Below are 19,965 nucleotides of genomic sequence, written 5' to 3'. Positions count from 1 at the left end.
AATAACAGAGCACTTTACCCCCTTTACTGTTACATTTTATGTTATACCTCGATAAAGAAAGTTTAAAAAAGGGGCTCCTCCCTGTACTCTTTCCCAGCGAAGAGAAAATGTAACTCTCATGGGTTAGTTTTATTTCCTCCCCACGCTTAGTAACCACCCTTTAAGGACTCATCAAGACTTTTCAATTCAGAAGATTCAGAAAGGCTTTCTATGCTAGCACAGAGAGGAACATACAAATTCTTCCCATTGATTAAACCAAAGTAAACAAACCTGAGTCTCAGATGACATAACTACCTTCGCTCAGAACTCTGGTATTATCCAACCCGTCAGTTTTCTGTACGTCTCTAAGGCGCAAGCATAACTCTCCATGGTCACCACAATGCAGATAAAAGGTGCTCAAAGACCCCCACCAACCACCTGCCTAAACTCCTAAAGGCGTTATGTCCATATCCTGACTCCCACAGGTAGCCACCTGAAGCTAAGAGTGAGAAAACCTTAGCAACCAAAACATAACAGCACAGAGGCCTGCAGAAATAGGACCACTTACAACATCAGTCAGGACTTGAGGGAGAACGGCTCTGTTCCTCCAATGCCTAGTTAAATATATATACTGACGACAATTTGGGCAAGATTTGTTGTAATAACACAGCATGCAATCTGCCCTAAGTCCACAGTTAGAGAGCATGTGCTGAGAGCATACCATCGTTGGCTAAGTGCTGCAACCAGTCATACTCTTTCTCCGTCTGCTCAGCCAATCTGTATCGCTCAGCCCATCGGAACAGATCACGGAGGGTGATGAAGCCTTGCTTTCCAGCAAACACTGAAGAACCTCTGCGATAGGACTATTAAAGGACGAAAACAAATGAAAAAGGGCAATGGCAAGCGTACAGTACAACTTATACAAAATTCCTGACAAATTTAAGCTCCCATAAAAATGATTCATTCCACTAAGATTAATTTTTCTTAAATGTAAAGGGACTGCAGGGCTTTCCTGGTGGCGCAGTGGTTGAGAGTCCACCTGCCGATGCAGGGGACGTGGGTTCGTGCCCCGGTCCGGGAGGATCCTGCATGCCGTGGAGCGGCTGGGCCCGTAAGCCATGGCCGCTGGGCCTGAGTGTCCGGAGCCTGTGCTCCACGGCAGGAGAGGCCACAGCAGTGAGAGGCCCGGGTACCACAAAAAAAAAAAAAAAAAAAGTAAAGGGACTGCAATCATTTGAAGATAAATGTTCAAACCCATGTGTAAGTAAAGAACATAACAAATAATGGAATTCCATCTCATATAACACATAGAAAACAATTACGAATAATAATGCAAATAGTGGCAAACACGCAGGAAAATGAATCCCGCAGTGTGGGACCACAGTAGTAAGAGTGGCAATTATTAGCTTTCTAGGAAGTAATTTAACAGTGTATAATTCTGATAAAAACCACTTTTAACCCCATAAAATAAATGGGTTATTCTTGGGACTTCCCTGGTGGTGCAGTGGTTAAGACTCCACGCTCCCAATGCAGGGGGTCCGGGTTCAATCCCTGGTCAGGGAACCAGATCCCAGATGCATGCCGCAACTAAGAGTTTTTGCATGCCACAACTAAGGAGTCCACAAGCCGTAACTAAGGAGCCCACGACTGCAACTGAGGAGCCCATCTGCCGCAACAAATAAATAAATAAATAAATGATGAGTAAGTTCTGGGAAATCTTTAGGAAAAAAAGGGGGGGGGGAATATTCTTAAAAAAAAAAAAACTGTAGCTTTGTAGAACTGAAAAGGGAGAGCCACACATAAAGGATCTCTTTAGTTATGTCCATTCAAGGATTACACCCATTTAAAAAGCAAAAACTGCAGTTTGTTGATGCCAAATTCCAACCTAAGTAAAATGTTCCATATTATCCACAAGTAGGGAACTGTCATCACATATAATTATCAGAAAAATTTTAACATGGTATTAAATTGCCAATTTACAACACAAAACCAAAAACTGGATATTAATGGAATGAGTTTTAAAGATAAGATCCTTACTCTGAAAAAAATAATAAACGGGTGGATGGGTTGTTTCTACCCCAGGAAGCCTCAGATTCTGATCACCAAATCTCATCAACACAGTCCATTTGAAGCTAAGTGATGGAGAGATGGGATACCTGAAGCTCCAGCATGACTTTAACCAACTTGCTGCAGTAGGAGGGTGGCAAGCTACACCGCTTGTGCAAGATGGTTTCCAACTCAGAACTAGGCAGTTCATCAAAGTGCAATTCCACAAATCGATTCCTGAAGGCTCTAGAAAGCATCTGGGAAATGCACAGAAACAACATGATACAAAGGACCTTTTCATTTAATTTTCAAAATGTATGCTCTGCTATTCACCACAAAAAGAAAAATCCTTCAAAAGAGGTAAAAACACCTCAGTCTTACCAAGACGACTTTTCTACTCAATTCGGTAACAAACAGGAGTAAGGGGGCAAATGCTACACACCTTTCTGCCTCCGTAAAGTCCTGGGGGATTCTGGGTAGCAAAAAGCATGAAGCGAGGATGTGCTTTAACAACTTCTTGTGTTTCCGTTATGAGCAATTCACGGTTATCATCCAACAGTCTGTTCAGTGCCTCTAGCACATCGGTAGGGGCCAAATTTAACTCATCTAAAATAATCCAATAGCCCTTTCTCATAGCATCAATAAGAACACCTTAGAGGAAATACATACTGAAAATTAGTGCATAAATTAGTCCAAAGTTTTTTTTTAAATGTTATATACAAATCAACAAATCCTAGATTATCATTAAATTTCAAAGCAAATTATTCTCTGCAGCTAGTCATGTCCCCAAATAATTTGTGGTTGTGAGTATCAAGGATGCATAATTTTCAATTAAACATACTCCGTTTTATTTTTTATTATTATTATTATTTTTTTGCAGTATGCGGGCCTCTCACTGCTGTGGCCTCTCCCATTGCGGAGCACAGGCTCCGGACACACAGGCTCAGCGGTCATGGCTCACGGGCCCAGCCACTCCACAGCATGTGGGATCTTCCCAGACCGGGGCACGGACCCACGATCCCTGCATCGGCAGGCAGACTCTCAACCACTGCGCCACCAGGGAAAGCCACTCCTTTTTATTTCACACAAAGGGGGAGCCAAAGCTGATGAATATTACATTTACAACTTACTTTTTCCCCTGAAGTCCACTTTCATTTAAGTCACCACATTCTCATCTATTCTCAGCTTCCCTCTGTTAAATGCTTACCCCTCTTCTGATTCTCTAGGAAATGACGTAGTTCAACTGCACTCTTCAAAACTAGGCCCCAGGACTTCCCTGGTGGAGCAGAGGCTAAGAATCCACCTGCCAAGGCAGGGGACACAGGTTCCATCCCTGGTCTGGGAAGATCCCACATGCCACAGAGCAACTAGGCCCACGTGCCACAACTACTGAAGCCCATGCACCTAGAGCCCGTGCTCCACAACGAGAAACCACCACAAAATGAGAAGCCCGCGCACCACAATGAAGAGTAGCCTCCGCAACTAGAGAAAGCCCGCGTGCAGCAACGAAGACCCAACACAGCCAAAAATTAATTAATTTTTTAAAAAGCAGAAAAACCTAGGCCCCAGTCCTGTGCACAGCCAACAAGATTAGTGTGGCTCAAAGGAAGCTGGGGCCCTAACCATCACCCTTTAACCATCACATAGCTCAGGGAGAAAGAAAAAACAGCTATTATGGCGTCCATCCTGTGCCTCAACTGGAAAGGATGAAGATTGCTTGAGGAGACCCAAGGAATAGAATTACAACCTTACCTTCTTTAAACATGAGCTTCCCTGAGGAGCCGGATGTGTAACAACCAATGTACTCCTGAATATCTGTGTGCTCGTGGTTGTTAATACGCACACAGTGGTTACCAGTAGCTGCGGCCAGCCACCGTATCAGGCTTGTTTTACCCACTGATGTCTCTCCCTGAATCAGCACTGGGTATGTTCTTTAAAGGATCAGGCAATAAAGCAATTAAAAAGAGAAAAAAAAAGACAGAAACCAGAATTAAATCATGTAGTATTTAAAAAAGAACAACTATAACATTTAACATCTTCATAAGAGAACATTTTTATATACCTATGCACTACTAATGGAACATTTCTTAAGCCCTGAGAAGTTTCTATGTAAAAATGGTTCCTCAGGGGCTTCCCTGGTGGCGCAGTGGTTGAGAGTCCGCCTGCCGATGCAGGAGATACGGGTTCGTGCCCCAGTCCGGGAGGATCCCACATGCCGCAGAGCGGCTGGGCCCGTGAGCCATGGCCACTGAGCCTGTGCTCCACAACGGGAGGGGCCACAACAGTGAGAGGCCCGCGTACCGCCAAAAAAAAAAAAAAAAAAAAAAAAAAAAAAAAAATGGTTCCTCAGAAACTACCGAGGAAAGTAATTCCAGCCTCTCTTGCACTAGTGAGAAACAGTAAGCAGGAGTAACTGTTACACACTGAACAAGTAATGGGTAATGAGTATCCATCAGCAAAATACTAAAAAGCAACCTTAATGATGGCCAAAATAATGTGTCCATATTGCCCCCACCAAAGGTACAACTAGAAACGATGTTTTGTGTCTGGAGAAAAGTGACAGGATTGACTTAGAAAATAATTATTCACTCAGCCAATGAATAACAATAGAGCTCTTTGAAAGTTCAGCAAGTAGGACTAGACTTTCAGCAATGCCTATGCTGGTAAGACATCACAGCAGTGTTAGAAAAGGTCCACACACCCTGCAGAGACCACTCGGACTATGTCTCTCAGGTTCAGCTTGACAGAAGACGTGAGTATGTATGTCTCATCTATTGTAGGTTCCTTGTCTCCCACTGAAATCCAGTAGCCTTCCACCTGGATAAGCCGACCTCCTTTTGGTTCTGGAATAGGCTGAAAGACACAAGAGTTAGAGAAATAACCCACAGACCCACGACAACTATGGCTTTCAGAGAGGGGTGTAAAGTGGGAAAAAAAACTGTCACCAAGAATGCTGCTTGTTCTGCTTCTGGGTTCATTAAAACCCACAAATGAACATGAAAAAAAACTACTTTGAGGAAGGAGAACAAAATGGCGACACGTACTGGTTTTAAAATTCAGGTGGGGTTAGGGAGATATGGGGGAAAACTTGAATGAAAATACTTTCTCAGATAGTTTATGACTCAGTTCTCTTCTCTCATCTACCAAACATCCCACTCTAAGTATTTTGGTCAAAAACATGAATTTCATATAAACCACATTCCCAAAACATAGCCAGTGTTGTATTGGGGCGGGGAGAGGGGGGCGCTATGCACTACTATGTTCTGGATCCCCTAGAAGACATTAAAAATAAAAGCAACCCTCCAGAGAAACTAATTTGTTAAGGATAATATTGTAGATGATGGCATAACCTTTTGAAGGTATGGTGGAAGTTAAGCTGATTTATACAAAACTGCCATTTTTATAGATCAAAAATGGTCAAATGGTGGTCAGATATATAGCTATAGAAAAGTGCTCTTCTAGAACATTTAGCCCCCTGACTTGAAGCCACAGTTGTAGGCACTGCTTTTAAGGACTTCTCAGTTGGGCAGAAGAGCAGTGAGAAAAAAGAACTGTTAAGCCACCATCATATATAAGCAAGAGGAAAGCATACAAAAAAATAAGTGGAGGGGAATGGTAACGCAATAATAATCGAAGCAAGCTTGAGTCTTTTCTCAGCATTGTCACAGTTTACCAAAAGTATATATTCACGTGTTACTTGTGTAATTTTTTAAAAGGAAAAAACATTGAATCAAAAGTACCCACAATCCCAATGGCTCTTTCTTCCTAAAGAGCAAGCAATAGACAAACAAGTCAGTTTGTGAGCCAGTTTCTCTCAGCCTCTTTCAATCCCATGTTATTCTGTAATTTCCTCTGTCAAACTGAAATGGTGATTGTGTACAACAGAAACAAGGAAAGGAAAGGAGAAAAAAAGCCCAACCATCAATCAGAAGGGGGGTGTGCAGATAAACTGTGGCGCAAGCTTCCAATGAAATGCTATGTGACAATTAGAAAGCACGTCACTCACAGTGATCTGTGGTACAGACATAAAAATACATCCAGGATATAGTTAGGTTAAGAAAGGAAACTACAGAACATTCTTATGAGACGGTTTCATTTATATTACTTATATTACATATATACAGGCAAACCTTGGAGATTTTCCAGATTTGATTCCAGACTACGGCAATAAAGCAATTATCACAATAAAGCCAATACGGCAATAAAGCCAGTCACACAAATTTTTTGGTTTCTCAATGCATATGAAAGTTATGTTTACACTGTAGTACAATCTATTAGGTGTGCAATAACATGTCTAACAAAGATGTACGTATCTTCATTTTAAAATGCTTTATTGCGAAAAAATGCTAACCATCACTGACAACATAGGGTTGCCACAGACCTTCAATTTGTAAAAAACTGCAGTATCTACTAAGTGCAATAAAGCAAACTGCAATAAAGTGAGGTATGCCTGTATTAGAATTTACCTTGATAAATCTACACACACACATATATTAGAATTTGAATATATAAAAAAGATTTTTAAACTTTTAAATATATATATGTATACACACACACACGATTTAGATGGAAAGGACTAACTATAGGGTTTAAATCTCCAAAGATCAGGATTATCAGGAATTTTCACCACCTATGTTAAAATTTTGTGGAACAAACTGACAACTTTTATAATTAGAAACAAGTTTTGCAAAAAAACCAAAACCAAAATCAAAACAGCTAACAATTTGATATTTCAGCCTTTCATTTAAGTCAAAAATCAAAAAAGAACCTACCTGCTTCAGCAGACTTTTAACATTGCCAGAAACAATGTGCTGACAGATGAGCTTCTGAACTATTGGGTGCGATGCCCTGTCAAGCTGTGTTAAGAAACCCAAACAAAAGCCCTAGAGAAAACACAAGTGTAACACTATTTATCCTTCTGCAGTAACAGGCCAACTTATTTCAGAAACAAAATTCAACCTCTCGGGTGGTGCTGGTGCCCAGAACAACTTTTTTTTTAAAAGAATATATTTTTTATTATTTATTTTACTTTATTTTAATTAATTAATTACTTATTGGCTGCGTTGGGTCTTCGTTGCTGTGTGCAGGCTGTCTCTAGTTGCGGCGAGCGGGGCCTATTCTTCGTTGCAATGCGTGGGCTTCTCATTGTGGGGGCTTCTCTTGTTGCGGAGCATGGGCTTTAGATGGGCGGGCTTCAGTAGTTGTGGCTCGCAGGCTCTAGAGCCCAGGCTCAGTAGCTGTGGCGCACGGGCTTAGATGCTCCGCAGCATGTGGGGTCTTCCCGGACCAGGGCTTGAACCTGTGTCCCCTGCATTGGCAAGTGGATTCTTAACCACTGCGCCACCAGGGAAGCCCCAGAACAACTTTTAAATGGGACACAATGGTAGAAAAAGGGCAGGGTAGTTCCGGTATGAAAAGTTCTGAGCTCATCTGACTAAACAGAAAACACTGGCAACCCTGGCACGGGCATCCCCGCTTGCTCCTTCCCCATGGTGTGCCCATCCAACAAGCTCCCAACCAAACACAGACTGTACAAAGACCTCATAGAGCGAGCGCTGGATGTTGCCACACGGATTGGAGGCTGCAAATCGCAGGGCCCTACAGAGAGTCCGAAGGCTGTAGTGAGGTCTGTGGCCGGTCCCATCCACCAATTTTGTCCCAGACTCCTTCCGCACAGCTGTATAGAACCTACAGAGAGGATGCAGTTCAAAAGATTTATTTTATTAACTAATAAGCCCTACTATTTTGCTGTTGTTCTCACTTCTCTACAAAAGGAGCAAAAGGCATTTTTATAGATTAGATGGCCAAGCTTACATACAACTTCTTAGAGCATCAAAAATAATAAAGTGAATATTGATCAATTTCCCTTAGGATGGAAAGAGGAGAAAGGTGAGATGTGTCTGATTTTTAAGGGAATGGTAGTGAGATATGAGAGGCCCTTAGCAAGAATATACTGAATCCAAACACAGGGTTCCGAAGTCAGCTTTAATATGAGGGTTAAATGAAGTCCCTGGGTAATCTCTAATGGTGATGGATAAGCACTCAGAAAACAAAAGTAATGGTATTTTAAAAGAAAGTCTACAGATACGGTTATAATCAACAATGACAAAATGTTAAAAAGCATGATGATATGGTGACCATTTCTACTTTCATTACCACATAATTTAGAAGTCCAGAAGATGACAAGAGGGAAGAAGTTTCAGACTGAAACATCAAGCACAAATCTCAAAAATTCATGAAGGACTTCCCTGGTGGTGCAGTGGTTAAGAATCCACTGCCAATGCAGGGTACACGGATTCAAGCCCTGGTCCGGGAAGATCCCACATACCGTGGAGCAACTAAACCCGTGCGCCACAACTACTGAGCCTGCGCTCTAGAGCCCACGAGCCACAAATGCTGAGCCCACACGCCGCAACTACTGAAGCCCACATGCCCTGAGCCTGTGCCCGAAACAAGAGAAGCCACTGCAATGAGAAGCCTGTGCGCCGCAATGAAGAATAGACCCCGCTTGCCGCAACTAGAGAATGCCCAATACACACAGCACCAAAGACTCAAAGTAGCCAAAAAAAAAAAAAAAAAAAATCATGATCACGTGCCACAAGACCAAGTATAACCAAACGTGTCAGAGATGAAACCCAAGGGACTCCCCTGGTGGCACAGTGGATAAGACTCCACACTCCCAATCAGGGGTCCCAGATTCAATCCCTGGTCAGGGAACTAAATCGCACATGCATGTAGCAACTAAGAGTTCACACGCCACAACTAAAGAGCCCACCTGCCACAGCTAAGACCCAGTGCAACCAAATAAAGAGATGAAACCCAAGTTCTTGCCCAAATGAGATTTGTCGTCCCTCCTTGCAATCTAGCTAGACATTCTTTCTTTTGTAGAAAGACTCTACATTCCAGAAGTGGGTTTTTATATATGGAACATGAACCTCTTGTACGATCAGGTTTTTGTTCTTTTTTTTTTTTTTTGCTGTACGCAGGCCTCTCACTGTTGTGGCCTCTCCCGTTGCGCAGTACAGGCTCTGGACACGCAGGCTCAGCGGCCATGGCTCACGGGCGCAGCCGCTCCGCGGCATGTGGGATCCTCCCGGACCGGGGCACGAACCCGTGTCCCCTGCATCAGCAGGCGGACTCTCAACCACTGCGCCAGCAGGGAAGCCCTGTTAGCATTTTATAAGAGCCACACTTCAGCCACACTGCTTTATCTCCAGCTTTTTGAATTTTAACTACACATATTTACGCTTTTGTCTAAATATTCTTGGCTAACAAAAAGTGCTCTGATTTTAAAATGTGGTGTGACAAACCACTCCGAAGCCCTTTGACAAATACCTCTTTGACTAACCTATTTAAAACCGGGCTCCAAGTTTTATTTTCTAACCAGCATTTTGCTTTATATGTTCTTTTTCTTCACTGATCACAACCAAAAATAACAGTATTTACTGATTATCTTCACCTGTAGAATTAAAGCTCCCTGAAAAGAACCAAGATTGTCTGTTTTATTTATAACTGTATCCCTAGCATCTGAGCCACTCAATAACTATTTGTAAAAAAAAAAATAAAGAAAAAAGCACAAAAAGCAAAGTAAAACACTAATATGATCCAACTTCAAAATCTTTACATATTGTATATCTTGTTTTGGAGGACACAGATAAAATCAACTAAGTGACGTGCCCCAGATGACAGAGCCAGCACTAGAACCCAGGGTGTATGATACAAAAGACTGCACCCTTTCCACATGGCATACAAAACACAGAGGAAAGAAACTCAAATTAAAGCACCAAGCAATATAACCACTCTATACTTCATTCAGCTAAGACTCTAATAATTCCAAACTGGCCTCAATCAATTATATCAACCTTCCCCCCTCTACATTCCACAAAGCTAATATACAAATTGCAAAAAGTAGGATATCACCAAGGCAGATCAAAATACAAGCCATTTATATATCCTCAAGGGATTCAAACTCTTAGCTGTGAATAAAGAAGTAATTAGGAGAGCATTATCTAATTGTTTACATATTCTCATAGGTATTGACAATACATATTCTCATAAGCTCTCTATGTAGTTTCCTTAGGAAAATCCAAGGGAGTCCATAAGGTTCCAACATTAAAGTAAAATCTAAATAATCCTTCCATCAGTCTTCTCTCGTTAGAAGCAAAAAAGAAGAAAACAGTATACGTGCATGAGGTACACATTTTTATGCTCAGAGGAGAAGTCTATAAAGAGAAACCAAAAAGAACCCACGTTATGATTCCTTGCACCGTGCTCCTGTTCACACTCAAGCCTTTGAGATAATCCACAATAAGGATCTGTAAGTCTTCTTTACTTTCCAATTCTTCTACATAAAGTTCTGTGAACCTGTTAAGACAATTATTATTCCATAATAACCATTTCTGAGGAAGTTAGTACAGCTACTCTGACAGTACAAAAACACAAGACAGAGTTATATAAACTCATTTTACCTGCTTGTGATATGAATTATGAAGGCCTTTCAACTTGAGATACAGATTGATCATAATGAAATAGAAAATAATGTAACCGCTACCAAAAATCTACCATTACTACTTCGAAGAAAGTCAAACAGTCCTTGCAAACACAGTTACAAAAATAAGACTTTATTTATCCTCATTTTCAAGTGTTTTTGATTACAACTATATGTAACAAAAAGTACATGCAACAATAACAAAAAAGCCTCCTCACTATCAAAATTTCATAGCTGTAGCAAAGGAAAATACATATTTGTGGTTGAAAAAATTTTCCTAAAAAGCTTTTACTACTTTTATAATGTGGGAGAAGATCTAGTAAAGTTTTAACACTATTTTAAAACTCAGATTCAACAAAAGGTTACCAACAATAAACAAGGTCATTTATCTTTTTTAAAAACATCTTTATTGGAGTATAATTGCTTTACAATGATGTGTTAGTTTCTGCTTTATAACAAAGTGCATCAGCTATACATATACATATATCCCCATATCCCCTCCCTCTTGCGTCTCCCTCCTACCCTCCCTAACCCACCCCTCTAGGTGGTCACAAAGCACAGAGCTGATCTCCCTGTGCTATGCGGCTGCTTCCCACTAGCTATCTATTTTACATTTGGTAGTGTATATATGTCCATGCCACTCTCTCACTTCTTCCCAGCTTACCCTTCCCCCTCCCCATGTCCTCCAGTCCATTCTCTGTCTGCGTCTTTCTTCCTGTCCTGCCCTTAGGTTCTTCAAGGTCATTTATCTTTTCCCAAATGCTACATACATAAAACATCTTGATCCTGTCAGTCTGTGCTTAATGATGAAAACTGAAACTTAAATGTTCTTTTACACATCATTAGTCTCATTCAAGAAGACTCTGCCTAAAATGCACTTACGTTGCTATATGATATACTATTATTTCGTTATGTGAAGGTTTTCTAATAGCTAAAAGGCTATCTGAAGGAGGAAAGATTTTTGTTTTCAACAATATCCATGAGCCATTAGATGTCATACGAACAACCCAAAGGAAAAAAACTCCCAGTGTTCTGGAGCTTTCCACATTCCTACCACCTATAGAAAGAAGACTACTACAAGTAAAAAGATTCCTGTATCAGCAATCAATAAATTTCAAGCATTGTTATGAGGGTTGGTTACGTTAATACTACCAATCAATCGATAAAGAGAACTTAATTTTAAAAACAGCTTCAGGAACCAAGCCATGTCCCCTTACCTGTTTCTTATTCCTGGTGGGAGATTTCTTTTGCCCACATCAGTTGCTGGATTCATACACGCAAATAAACGGAAATCCGGATGACGAACCAGTGGTTCTGTTAAAAGAAAACTATAAACTCTCAACAACTTGTAACAATAAGTGATCAGGGGAAGACTAATTCCACTGAACCCCAGGGTGAACCACTATGCCTCAAGGCTCAGCAAGGATGGTACTGGCTGCTCAACCATCCTTGCCTTTTCTCAAACCCCAATGAAATCAGTTTCCAGATCTATGTACACAACTTAATCTTAAACTGCCATCCCACCATCTCTTATGGTGAGGTTGTTCATGCTATTTATGTTTCATCACCTATTCACCAGCGCGTAACACTGTCACTGAGTGTGCATGCCTTATTACCCACTACCCCAATGCCTTGACAAATTATTGTATTCTTTTCATTCCCTATATCACCTAACAATAAGACTTTGCAGAAAATTACTATCTACAGAATAAATAAATCACACTGGGAGGCCTATGTAATCTACCTAACCAAAAGAATATTACTTTTTTAAAAAAAACATTTTATTTATTTATTTAGGCTGTCCCGGGTCTTAGTTGTGGCATGCAGACTCTTAGTTGCAGCATGCCGGATCTAGTTCCCCGACCTGGGATCCAACCCAGGCCCCCTGCATTGGGAGTACGGAGTCTTACCCACTGGACCACCAGGGAAGTCCCAAGAGTATTACTTTAAAGAGGCCAAAAGGCCTCGCATCAAGTCAAACCCCAAGGGGATCAAGTGCTACCTGTGTCTCCTCGATCCAGCAACACCAGAGAGCCAGAGGAGCCTTCAAGTAAACCACTCAGACATTCCAATGTTTCTGGAGCAGCCAGATTAATCTCATCCAACAAGATCCACTCTCCTTTCTTTACAGCCTGAGCTAATGCACCCTAGAAGATGAAGTAAAATGTTAAGGGTCCATTTCAAACACAAACACACTCACCAAGAACAGTTATGTGAGCAGGGTCAGCAGCAGAGGCAAGGGCAAACCGCTCCTACCTGATGAGCTGACACCTTAGTGCCAAATGGCTGGTCAAGTTAACTTTTTTTCAAATATCCAAAAGGGTCAAGGGAATCTCTCTGAGCCTAACGATGAGATGCAATAAACTAGACCATCCCATTATATGGATGCTAAGGCAAATAATAGCTTACAATGTATTCAGATGTTTAAAGGTAACCAAATGGTTATTAAAAAGACCCAAAATAAATACAGGGTCAGGCTATGAGTATACCAAGAAAAGATAAATGACTAAATCAAGAGTGTATAGTGGTTGTAATTCAGAGCCTTTCACAGGTGCTGAAGAATATCAAGATGAATCTTTCCTCATCTCTACTGATTTGATCTCAAGTTCTATTTCCAAAAGCAATGAACTGACAAAACATCAGAAACTTAATTGTTTTACTATTATTAAACTGCTTTATGCTTTTGTTTTCATGGTGATCCTAACAAAGAATCTTCTGTAAATAAAACTGAAAAAAATAAAAATGGAACAAACATATTAAAATCCAGTGTAATGTCAAGTCATGAAATAGGTATAGACCCTATTTTGAGAGCACTTGACATTTTCATTGGTTATATTAGAAACAATCATATTAAGATTAAGCACTGATGACTAAATTTCCCACAACAATGGATATATGGTTGAGGGACTTTCTCTCTTACTAAGACATCATCTCAAGTAAGATTCCTACACCTCCCTTAGAGCGTGGTCTGAAGAGTGCCACAGAAACAATTTTCTTTAATAAAAATATAAAAAGCTTAAGTCACAAACATTTAACTAAGTTGATCCTGCAAGGTCACAGGAGAGAAAACAGTAGAACTACCCATGCACTGGAATCAAAAATGTGTCCTAACAGGAATGGACCCAAATCTCTCTCTCTCTCTGTCTCTCTCTCTCACACACACACACACACACACACACACACACACACACACACACACACAGAGCTATGAAACAATAAAAAAATTCACTAGTTGTTCTCAGCTGCATCTTTAAAAATAGTAATGATGGTGTTCACCAAGACTTTATAATTTCTATAACAGACATTAAAAAAAATCTTCCCCCCAAAGAATTATTTCATTAAGTGTTTACTGTCTTAAACAACAAGCCCTAAAAATGTCAACATGAAGAGAATACAAAACAGTAGCCTCCTTACATTTGCATTTTGCATCAATTCAGCATTCCCTTAACCTAAACAACCAAAGCAAAATACCTCTACAAATGCAAACAATAGGGCATTTTCAGTCATTTTCATCTGTTGTTGGGCATGGTTGAGTCTAAGACCAAATGCTTCCCACTTCTCTTTTAGTAATGACCCTAGAGAAAAATAAAGACAAGAATTTAACATACACTTTGAGTTGTAATATATATAACTTTAAAAACCACACAATTAACATAACACACACAAAAATCACATCTTAGGAGTATAAAAAATTAAGTCCAAACACTTACATGATGCCAACCATGTGCAGCCACTATACTAACCAGTTTGTTTATATGCATACGTATTGGTTAACTCGTTTATCCTCACAACAACCCTTTGAAGTAGGTACTCTTATTCCCACTTTATAGATGAGGAAGAAGATAACTAAGCCACCAAAAGCCCCACTCGCTGTGGAATCCAGTTTTCTGGAAGTAACCTCTTCTTCTAAGCACACGTGACTTACTAACCACTAAGTGGTACTGTACACCAACATCAGCGACCACCTGTGTTGATGGAAATCTTGACTAGAGTCACAGGAGCAGCAATACTTCAAAATTAGTCAGCTCTGCCTAAAGTCCTAGAAAGCTCTAATGTGTATTGCTTCATTCTTCCCCCAAACTCTTCTCCTAATTCTGCTAATTAAATTTCAGCCTCATGCCCTCCCACTGGCAGCCTGGGTCACATTCTTACCAGTCTCACTCTCTTTTCCATCCTTGTTGACAGCCGACTTGTGCACATGCTGCATTAGTCTGAGGAGATTGTGCCACCGTTTCTGCCTGTAACAGGTCTGAATGTGTCCCAAGAATGTAAAGTTTTGCTTCTTGGAAAATGTCTGAGCAAAGAGTTCCTCAAATGCCTCCCGTAAGGGTAGCCAAATAAGCTTATGGTCCACTGGTTTGTAACTGAAAGAAAAGGTAAATACGGGATTCGCAAACTTCTAAAGCTAACAGAAGTTGGAAAGTATGCCTTAGAAAACAGGAATAGGTGTAAGATTTCTTCTAATCAAAATCAGAAATAATACCAAAATACTTAACATAAATCTATGTTAAAGTTTTAAATTATAATCTATTTTCTCCACTCCAAGTGTTAGAAGCACCTATACTAAAGGTAAAAACTAGTATTAGATAAACAAACTATGAACAAATTTGAAATTCTAAACTGGGCAGTGAAAAGCATGTCACTGATTTTTTTTTTAAATTAATTAATTAATTTATTTATTTTTGGCTGTGTTGGGTCTTTGTTTCTGTGCGAGGGCTTTCTCCAGTTACGGCGAGCGGGGGCCACTCTTCATCGCGGTGCGCGGGCCTCTCACTGTCACCGCCTCTCCCGTTGCGGAGCACAGGCTCCAGACGCGCAGGCTCAGTAGTTGTGGCTCACGGGCCTAGTTGCTCCGCAGCATGTGGGATCTTCCCAGATCAGGGCTCGAACCCACGTCCCTTGCATTGGCAGGCAGATTCCCAACCACTGCGCCACCAGGGAAGCCCCATGTCACTGATTTTACTAACATGTTTAAATAAACATCATGTATATCTGATGATAAACCATACTCTATTAAGATTGACCAAAAGGTTTTTGAAACATTTTAGAAAATATAATGTCTGAAATTGACTTATTCAAGCATCTTAAGAACTTACTTGAACATCATGCCTTGTCAATGGAGGGTGGGGAGACTACTCCCAAAGAGATTCAAAATTGGGGGAGGGGGACGGTTAAAAAACATATCTTAAGACATTGCAATGGTTTGTGACCTTCCAAGGCTCAACTTTTTTTATTTCTCAGCATTTACAGTCTCTCCTATTTCTTAGCATTTTATTTTTCTGGTTGGGGAATTAGGGAATTAGTTCATTTAAATTAAAATTTAATTTAATATTGGGGGGTTAATAACGTATAGAGTCAAGAAACACTGCTCTAGCTAAATTTAAAAGAAGTTGCCCAAGCAGCAGACTAATCATTCCTGGAAAATCTCAAGTATACAATTTTCCGTGGCCTAGGATACTAAATACTACTCAAGAATGATGACATAAATTTTGTTTCTAAGAAATATAATTTGAGAACTGAAACAATACCAGAATATGTTTCAGAACAGTCAAGCACAATTGGAGAACTCATGGATACTATTTACTCACTGGCCTGTGAGAAGGAATAATGAGATGAGTGAAACCCAGTGCCCTGATACTGAGCATCTATATGGAAGATTCTGATTCCAGAGACAGAAAGCATGAGAACTTCACAAACTCAATATCGCTTCCCAGTAAGCACTAACCCATTAATTAGTAAAGACATTTCTTTACCCCATTTTTTCAGCTGAGATTTACTGAGCGCCTGCTGGAGTTCAGCACTGAGTAAATGAGACCCACCACGTCCTGCCCCTCTGCAGCTTACAATCTAACCAAAGAGACAATAGGGGAATACACCTACTAGTATAAAATATCAAGTAGCAAGTGCTATGACTGGATAAAGTGAAAGGAGAGTGGCTTAAAGAACTGGTACTTGACTATGACAGTCAGAAGAGGCTGTGTCAAAGACGGGAATTGGAAGGAAATCAAACAAGGTAGGGTTAGGCTAAGCAAGTATCCCTGGGCAGCTGGGGAGCCACAGAGGAAATATCAACACAGAGCAGAGCTAAAGGAAGGAGACAGAGACGTGCCGGAGCCAGGTGATGAAGGGTTTGGAGTACATTCCACATGGACAGAGAAGTCAGTGGAAGGATCTGAGGAAGAGAGCGATGAGATTTGATCACACTGTAAAAGGATCATTGTAAATACTAAGTGGAAGAGAGACTGTGGGGAGGGTAAGAGTAGAAGCAAAGATGAGAGCCCTGCGCTGGACCAGGCAGAGGACGATGAACCACAATGACAACAGAAGTGGTAAGAAATTAAACACACACGTTATTTAAATAAAAGAGCTAGTCTTAAAGATGTCAGAATAGATGGATCCAAAGCTAACTGAGGCAGCAGAGTAATGACTAAGAACGGAGACGATCAAGACAGACTGCCTGGGTTCAAGTCATGGACTACCCATTACCTTGAACAAGGCACTTAATGCCTGTGAGTCTCAGGTCCCCTAAGTGTAAACGGGGATAATCAACAGGTTAAGAAGGCTAAGTGACTGAACACAGATGAAGACTCAAAATAGTAGCTGGCACAGGAGTGCCATTTAAGAGTTACCTGTGACAACTATTACCACTAGTAATTGGCTCAGTGAATTGAATTCATGAAAGAAATGGCTTTATATTTCAAATTAGACTGAGCTCCTTAAGAAAAAATTTTGTTCATTTAAAGCTGAAAGCATACTGGCTGGAACGGTTAAGTCATCATATGTTTCAAGTGATGAATAAATGAACAAACATACATACACCTTTCCGAAAAGAAAAATAAATAGAAATAAACTGTAACACAAATACTCAACGGAAACTAACCTGCCACAGGGAGAACTGATGAAATCAAACTACGAACCATTAGAGACCAGGGTTTCCATGATGTCTTTTGCAGAGAAAATATGCCTCAGGAGCAACCTAAAGGCCAAGAGGGGAGGGAGGTCTAGAACACCTGGCCCTCATGGAGAGTCACTCAGGGTCTACCTGTTACATACACAATACATGGAGACCACATACAAGAGTTCACTAGAAAATGGCTAGAACAAAAGAAAATGACTCTCCAAAATTATCATACATGAAAGAACATGAAGTGTAAAAGAGACACAAAACAGTGCATGCTGAGTAACTGAAAAGGTAAACGGTTCACTTCATTTGGGGTCAGGATTCTGAGTTTGAAAGCATGCACTCCTGCCCTGCAATCTCCTGCGCAGTTTCCTTTATGGATGTTTCCATGGGTGGCTTAGAGGAGGACACAGGTTAGCCGTTTTATTTCTATTTCTATGAGACCTTTAATTTTCCTCCCATTTGTTCTTTCCTTCATTGTTAACTTCTCCAAGGATACCTCCCCCTTCTCTATTTATCTGTTTCTCCCTCAGAGGCTACCCCTCCCAACCCCATTCCCTATAGTCAGGGATGTGAACCTGTGTTCTGTGTTTTGCCATTTAATGGTAGACTTTCCTTTTCTGGAATGATTTTTACCTGCTTCATCTAAGTCCTCTGTATCTTCTACTCTTTTCTACAGAGTCTCATAAGCTCTCTCTACCCCAACTCTGTCAGAATTTGGTTTACTTCTCTACTCACAGGTAATCTGAAGGCCTATGTGCTGTCTATCAGAAACCTACTTAAATAGAATGACAAAATTGAGTTAAAAGTTAAATGAGGGAAAAAGATATACCACACTAACACTAATCAAAATTAAGGGGGGGGGGGGCTTCTGGTGGCGCAGTGGTTGAGAGTCCGCCTGCCGATGCAGGGGACACGGATTTGTGCCCTGGTCCGGGAAGATCCCACATGCCGCGGAGCGGCTGGGCCCATGAGCCATGGCCACTGAGCCTGCGTGTCCGGAGCCTGTGCTCCGCAACGGGAGAGGCCCGCGTACCACAAAAAAAAAAAAAAAAAAAAAAATTAAGGGGGTATGTATGCAAACAAAGATCAGAAGGCAATCTGCAGTAATGCAATTTAAGAGCCTAATGGCCTCGAAGGCTTTACTTTTATAACATATATTTATCCTTAATTATATTATTTTAAAAAAACCAATCTAAAGGATCCAGATTTGCAAACCAGACTAATTAGGACTACAAATTTCTTTTATTATATTTTAACCATAGTATTTGATAAATGCAAAATATGTTTAATGTAAGTTACAAAACACAGAACTAGTTTCATAGATGAAACTAACCACACACTGCCAAAATAGAAGTATTAGCCCTTCTTTAACCCACCTCCCTACCTGCTGCTTTGTTTTCTACTCCCTTGCTTTTATTTATTTTTCCTTTTTTCTTTTTTCCCTTGTCTTTTTAAAATCATTTTTGGTCTTCCAATTGTATACACAAGGGTTCTTAAGCAAAGGAGTCATTCATACATCGATAATATATATTAAAAGATGTGATTTACACACCACTTGCCAATAATACAAAAGAACAGAAAATAAGGCATACTTCCAACTATACGAAGATTGAAACATGTAAGTTTTCTTTTGATGACTAATGCTAACCTACTAACAAGGACAAATGGATATGTATTTTTTTCACCAAGTTGCACCAAAATAAAATTCCAGTTAACAAATTCTGATTTCAACCTTTTTGTATTATTAATAGTATCAAGGCACAATGTGTACTCACTACATTTAAAACTACTTGCAACGGCTGACGTAACACTACAAATTCTTAGAAGAGACAGATCCAGTGCATGTTCAATTAGTACAAGACTAACGCCATTTGTGTTAGGAATACTTAACAGTAGGATATTACTAAAGACATAGATAGATACAGAATAGAGAGAAATACAAAGTAGTATAGACGTGCCTAGTTAAGTAACAAATTCCATATATTAATAAGAACACATTGCAAGTACCACAGTGAGGGAATGGGGAGATTAAGTGTCAATTAACTGAACAGAAGTAAAATGAAAACAAGGTACAAAGACCACTGGGGAAAAATAAAGTCAAAGTAGAATTAGAGTAAGAGAGGTAAGCCTCAGCTAACGGATTCAAAGACAGAATATAAATTTAAAATACATAATTAGTGGCATGTGTAGAGCAGAACAGAAGTAATAGGTCGGGATGGTAAGAAAATGAGAAGCACCAAAGGAAGCAGGATTCCAAAGTAGCACTCCATCCAGAGCAGGAAGGGATATAAGACAAGGAAGAGTGATAGTAAAAATAATGCTACAGCATAATGTGGTCCTCAAAAAAAGAGTAAATAAAGAGCTTTCTTGCAGATATCACAAAGAGCAAAAAGGACAATAAATTCTATTATCTTATGCCTTTAAGAGTTTGTGTAAGCAACTGCTTAGAGTTAATGGGACAGACCCTATTAGGGTTCAACATAAGGTATGCCAATAGCAGCCATCGCTTTTACAGCCTTCAGCACAGACTAAAACTGTTCATGAAACT

At 40.3% G+C, this 19,965-nt stretch overlaps 1 protein-coding gene across 3 annotated transcripts in view; it reads right to left on the bottom strand.

The window, feature by feature from the left end:
• MDN1 (midasin AAA ATPase 1) overlaps positions 1-19,965 on the bottom strand; it is a 153,021-nt gene that overhangs the window by 93,774 nt on the left and 39,282 nt on the right. For all 3 annotated transcript variants that reach the window (XM_032650959.1, XM_032650961.1, XM_032650960.1), the window contains exons 16-27: positions 14,666-14,877; positions 13,985-14,088; positions 12,516-12,660; positions 11,731-11,827; positions 10,276-10,389; positions 7,566-7,713; positions 6,798-6,908; positions 4,727-4,878; positions 3,778-3,956; positions 2,468-2,676; positions 2,136-2,282; positions 701-842 (exon numbers count right to left, since the gene is read on the bottom strand). In XM_032650959.1, the coding sequence (XP_032506850.1) occupies positions 701-842; positions 2,136-2,282; positions 2,468-2,676; positions 3,778-3,956; positions 4,727-4,878; positions 6,798-6,908; positions 7,566-7,713; positions 10,276-10,389; positions 11,731-11,827; positions 12,516-12,660; positions 13,985-14,088; positions 14,666-14,877 (1,760 nt within the window). The remainder of the gene's footprint in view (positions 1-700; positions 843-2,135; positions 2,283-2,467; positions 2,677-3,777; positions 3,957-4,726; positions 4,879-6,797; positions 6,909-7,565; positions 7,714-10,275; positions 10,390-11,730; positions 11,828-12,515; positions 12,661-13,984; positions 14,089-14,665; positions 14,878-19,965) is intronic.

This window comes from Phocoena sinus, chromosome 12 (assembly GCF_008692025.1).
Source record: "Phocoena sinus isolate mPhoSin1 chromosome 12, mPhoSin1.pri, whole genome shotgun sequence".
Taxonomy (NCBI): Eukaryota; Metazoa; Chordata; class Mammalia; order Artiodactyla; family Phocoenidae; genus Phocoena; species Phocoena sinus.
The sequence above is the reverse complement of the archived record's forward strand: the minus strand, read 5'-3'. Positions and strand labels throughout refer to the sequence as shown.